Here is a 5,068-nt window from a genome sequence, read left to right as displayed (position 1 = left end):
TTCTAATCCATTCCAGAACATGAGTAGGGGTGATATATTTCGAGTAGGTTACTCTTGTCCAAAGGCTATCCGAAGCAACCAACTACCAACCAAGTTTAGCAGCCAGGGCTGAGGAGAAATCATCAAGCTTTTTGAGTCCCCAACCGCCCCATTTTTTAGGAAGAGTGAGGGCATCCCATTTAACCCAAGCAAAAATTCTTCCTGACTGTTTGCCCCTCCATAAGAATCTGTAGCAAAGATTTTGTATTCTTGCCAGAATACCTCTGGGAATCTAGGCAAGTGACATCCAATAAACCGGGGTTGCTTCTAGAACACTCTTAATGAGAGTCAAGCGGCCTGCATGGGATAAGAATCTTAAGTACCAAGTATTTAGCCGCTTTTCCAACTTAGCAATGAGCCAAGTCCAGTCTGCAATCTTATAACCAATCGGCTTTAGCTTATATCCCAAGTATTTCAGCCCCTCCTCCAGAGCCAGCAAAGTAAAGTTAAATCTGTGGAGCGCGTAATGAATTTCATGCTGAGTGCAGGTCACAACCGTCAAAGAAGATTTTCCTTCATTGATGATCATACCAGTGGTCTGTTGAAATAAGGAAAATATATCTCTGAGCGAAGTTATATCCCCCACACTTCCGTTGAGAAAAATCAACACATCATCCATGAAAAGTAGGTGAGTGAGCGTGCAATCATCTGTGATCTTAATGCCAGAAAATCTGCCTCTCTGATGCTCTTCTGTAATTAACTGTCCAAGGCCTTCCATGATCAAGAGGAAAAGTAGAGGGGAGAGAGGACACCCCTATCTAAGGCCACAAGTCGACGAGAAAAAAGGGGATGCACTCCCATTGACCAAAACACTGAAAGGAATGTTAGAAATACATCCCATGATCCATTTAATGAAAATGTAAGGGAAACCAAGGTGAGAAAGAAGCATTCTTAGATATAAGCAGTTCACCCAGTCAAATTCTTTAGATAAATCCACCTTCATTATCATACCTTTGCCCTTCCTGCTGTGAAGAGAGTGTAAGACCTCCTGAGCCATTCCAATCACTTCATGTATTTGTCTATCCTTCAGGAAAGCAAATTGTTCAGGCAAGATATGTTTAGATAAAATGGGCTTCAATCTGTGAGCAATAATTTTGGAAATTATCTTATATAGACAGTTACAAAGTGAAATAGGGCGGAAATCAGCAAAAGTGGATGTGTTGTCTGTCTTCGGGATCAGAGCAATGAAAGTGGATGAGATGGAAGCTTCCATCTGACCCGAAACCCTAGACTCCTCCACCACTCTGAGCAAATCCTATCCAATCAAATAAAAAAAAGCTAGGTAAAATTCAATGGTCCATCCATTAGGTCCAAGGATTTTGTCCTTGCTGAAACCCTTTAAAGTATCCTCCAGTTCCCCCAGAGTAACCTCTTGAATCAGAACCTCCTCATCGTCCTGATCCACATATCGAGGGAAGAGCTGTGCAACCCTGATAATCTCTGCTAAGTTAATCTCCCCTGGGTCCCTATAGGCTTGTTTAAAATGGGAGGTAGCAAGAGCAACGAGCTGGGGGAAAGTATGTGTTGTCCTTCCCTGATCATCTTGCATTTGCCAGATTGTATTGACAGCTTTCCTCCCATTTGCAAATTTATGAAAGAATTTAGTATTTGCATCACCTTCTTGAATCCAGATGGCCCTACTCCTTAATCTCCATTTGTCTTCTTTTTCTTTTAGGAGTTTACCTCGAGCCGAGAAGAGGGATGTGATGTGATTCTTGTGCTCCTCAGATCTGTAAAGACCCCCTTGTTCTTTTTCAAAAAACTCCAGGTCATTCTCAATTTGTTTCAATGAATGATCATCCTGTAGTCTTTTATGATGGGCCCAGTTTTTAGACAATTTCCTTAGCTCCATTAAGTTACTGATAAAACCAGTCGAAACTAAGCTTCCAACCCCTGGAGGGTTTGATTTCCAAAAATTTGTGACCATGCTGATATAAGAAACATCCTTTAGCCAGGTAGAACTGAACTTAAAAGGACCCTTCAGCTTGTCGCTTCCTCATCCTATCTCCATGTAAATTGGCAGGTGATCTGAAAGCCCTCCAGTACCCACCCATTGTCTAATATTGTGGCCCAAATCCAAGACATGTTCCTTTACCAGGAAATGATCCAACCTCCTAGCAAGGCCATTTTCACCCACCTGATTATTTCTCCAAGTGGCCTGTAATTTCGCAACAGGGATGTCTATCAGATGGTGAAGTTCAAAGATAGATGAGAAGTAGTCTAAGAGAGGGTCCGATTGGGCCCGCTAACCCCAAGATTCGGAAAAACCAATGGAAAAATTTAGATCCCCACCTACAATCAGGTTGCCTGCAAAGAATTTCTCCGAATCTAGAAGGTAGTCCCAGAAAGCTGGGCGATTCAGGAAGGGACCATAAATATTGGCAATTCTGAACAGGGTCCCCAACTCTGCAGAGTGAACATCGACCCCAATAAAACCTCTCCCACCCCAGTAGCTGATCTCTTTAATAGATCGATTATTTATGCCTAAAATCAGACCTCCAGAACGGCTGAGTGCATCCAATCCTGTAAAACTCCAACCCGACAGAAAAAGCTCCAGGGTTCTAGCAATATCATTGGAGGGTCCCAAGGTCTCCTGAAGGAAAATGATATTCAAAGAGTCAACAGTGAGAAGCTAATGGAGTGCTAGTTTTTTCTCAAGCCTAGCAAGCCCCCAACATTTGAAGGATAGAATCTTCATGGAGGGGGTTCAGGCAGGGCTGTTCTTGCTCTAAGAACCCCAGTGATAGTGGATTGCTTTCCCAATGCAATGTCAACATCCGCTTGTGCTTGTGCAATTTTTAGATCAGAAGGACGGCCTCGGGAGGATTTGGTAGCCGGGGGAGGGTGGAGGATGTCCAATCCAACTTGGTCCATAGACAAAAGCCTCGAACGAGACCGGGTGAGGTATCGAGGGGCAGATGACTCCACCAAAGAGTTCGAGGTCACCGGGCTGGTGGAACTGAGCAGGATAGGGGGCATGGGGGTTAAAGTGGTGAGGGGAGGGGAGATGGCACAATTGCAAGGAACAGGGGACTCCAGATGTACATCAGAATCCAAACTCAAAAACTGTTCGGATATTATATTATGAATATCAAAAAGCATTTTGAGGAGGGTAAGGGAGAGGAAAGCATACCTGAAGAAAAGGAATCACCCGAGGACATAACTGCCGAACCAAGAGCCAGTGGAGGTGGGAAAAGTGGCGGACTACCACGCTTCCTCGGAGTGTTTTTAGCCAGCTCCGTTGAACGCTGACCCGGACTCGAAAAAGTGCCAGTGCCCCCAGAGAGAGGAGTAGAAAAGCGGTGAAAATCCTCAGTGGCACGAGGCAAATCATCTCTGGCGGGGTCTCCCTGTGAAAGAGCGTCCTGAACTGGTGAAAACAAGGGCAAATTCCTCTCTGAGTGCCTGTTATTCCACTTGTTTAGTGGGAAATGTTTGAAAAGGTGCCCCACCTTGTGGTAGCGTCTGCACCTGAAGGGAACCCCTTCATAATCCAACATTTGTCTCCGAATCGAGTCCCTCCATTGAATGTTGATGTATTCCAGGAGTCCACCAGAGAGGTCCAAGTGAACTAAGATTCTGGCATAAGCCATTTTTCCTATGGAGATATATGATTCGTCATATGTAATGAAAGTGCCCATGGCGTCCCCAATCTGTTTGAAAATCTGCTTTGACCAGAAATGTACAAGAAGACCTGGTTGCTAAACCCAAACCATACTAGTCCCTGCCTTTTCAGTGTCAGGGTCGAACATCGGAGTCCATCTACGAAGGAGGACTGGTGCCTGGTCAATGTGCCAAATAGTTGTGAGGACCCAATTAGTTTGGGCAATGGTCTTGAAATGGAGAGCAAACCAACCCCTCACAAAGGTTTGGATGCGAGGGGGTTCCGACAGGTGATGTCCCCAGACCTCCATCGTCCACTTCTGCAACTGTTCAACACTATAGTGTCTGCCCCTAACCCGTCCAACCAGAACCTTTTCAGCTGAGTCCATTGCCTCACTGAAAGGTGTGTCTTCGGCAAGTTTCAAGAAGAGCTCGTTGCTGCACGAGGGTAGGTGCTTCTTCCTTTTAGAAGGCCCTGAAGATCTCTTATTCAATGCTGCCGCCACCCTATCCTCCAGGCCGTCCACATACACTTCCTATTCTTTCTCCGACAAAGGTCATTTATCTTGTAAGTCATCGAAAACCCTGAGATGATGCTAATATCTATGAAATTGACCTGTGGGGGGGTTCCCTGGTCTTGTGGCACTGAAGGAAACGATGCTCTACTGTTAGATGCAAAAAGGGACCCAACTGAGGGTTTGTGCAACACATGCCCCACTGGAAGTGGTCTTGTGCCCGGCTCAAGAACCTAAGAGTCAGTCTCACTGCCACCCCAAACCTGTGAGAGGGGTGCCCTAGGCAAATGAGGACCTACGAAATCACGAATCGCCGCAACTTCAGGAGCAATCGAAATGAAGGGATTGAGCTACTGCGAGAGAGGGGGTAGGGCTTCCACTTCCGTAGCTAGATCTTGCTCATAGGTAAGAAAATCGTCGACAGAGGTTTCGGTCTGACGCCAAATCAGCATCTGTTCCAAAGAAACCACAGAGAAAATGTTTTCCTCCATAACCGACTAGAAAAAAAGCTGACAGTTACCAGAGGGAAAGTCGGTGGGGGACCAAAAACCATCTAGGGGAAGCAAAGGTTAATTAAACCGGTTCATAAACCTCCTGCGGATAAGAATGAACCTGAAAAAACTGTGAAAGAGCCCAGAAACCATGATGGAGAAATGGTTAAGCTCCTCGGTGAATAAACCAGTAAGATGATTCCCAAAAAACCCCAGAAATGCCAAAAAAACAATTGGAATTGAAATGACTATAAAACCATAAGTAAAGGAGCAAGGTTCAGTCCAACCCTTGTGTGACCATGAGATGTACAGAAGGGACAGAAAAAACCCTATCCCACCATGACTGTCAAACGTGGAAGAACCATAAACCAACACTAAACCCTAAGTCGCTATTTTTTCCTTCCAGGAGCTCTGACCTGC

The 5,068-nt window shown here is 45.2% G+C and overlaps 1 protein-coding gene across 1 annotated transcript; it reads right to left on the bottom strand.

The window, feature by feature from the left end:
- Positions 1-271: 271 nt before the first annotated feature.
- Positions 272-757, bottom strand: LOC149226921 (uncharacterized). Its single transcript, XM_089380353.1, has one exon. It carries the CDS (start codon positions 755-757, stop codon positions 272-274), a length of 486 nt encoding a protein of 161 aa, XP_089236479.1.
- Positions 758-5,068: the final 4,311 nt, after the last annotated feature.

Source organism: Pinus tabuliformis, chromosome J (assembly GCF_031772625.1).
Source record: "Pinus tabuliformis cultivar Carrire ecotype Pingquan chromosome J, CPIR1, whole genome shotgun sequence".
Classification (NCBI taxonomy): domain Eukaryota; kingdom Viridiplantae; phylum Streptophyta; class Pinopsida; order Pinales; family Pinaceae; genus Pinus; species Pinus tabuliformis.
This window is presented reverse-complemented; position numbering and strand designations above follow the sequence as displayed.

What these genes read in the sequence shown, in the direction of transcription:
- LOC149226921 (XM_089380353.1), bottom strand. Translation starts at nt 757, where the DNA reads ATGGAAGGCCTTGGACAGTTAATTACAGAAGAGCATCAGAGAGGCAGA.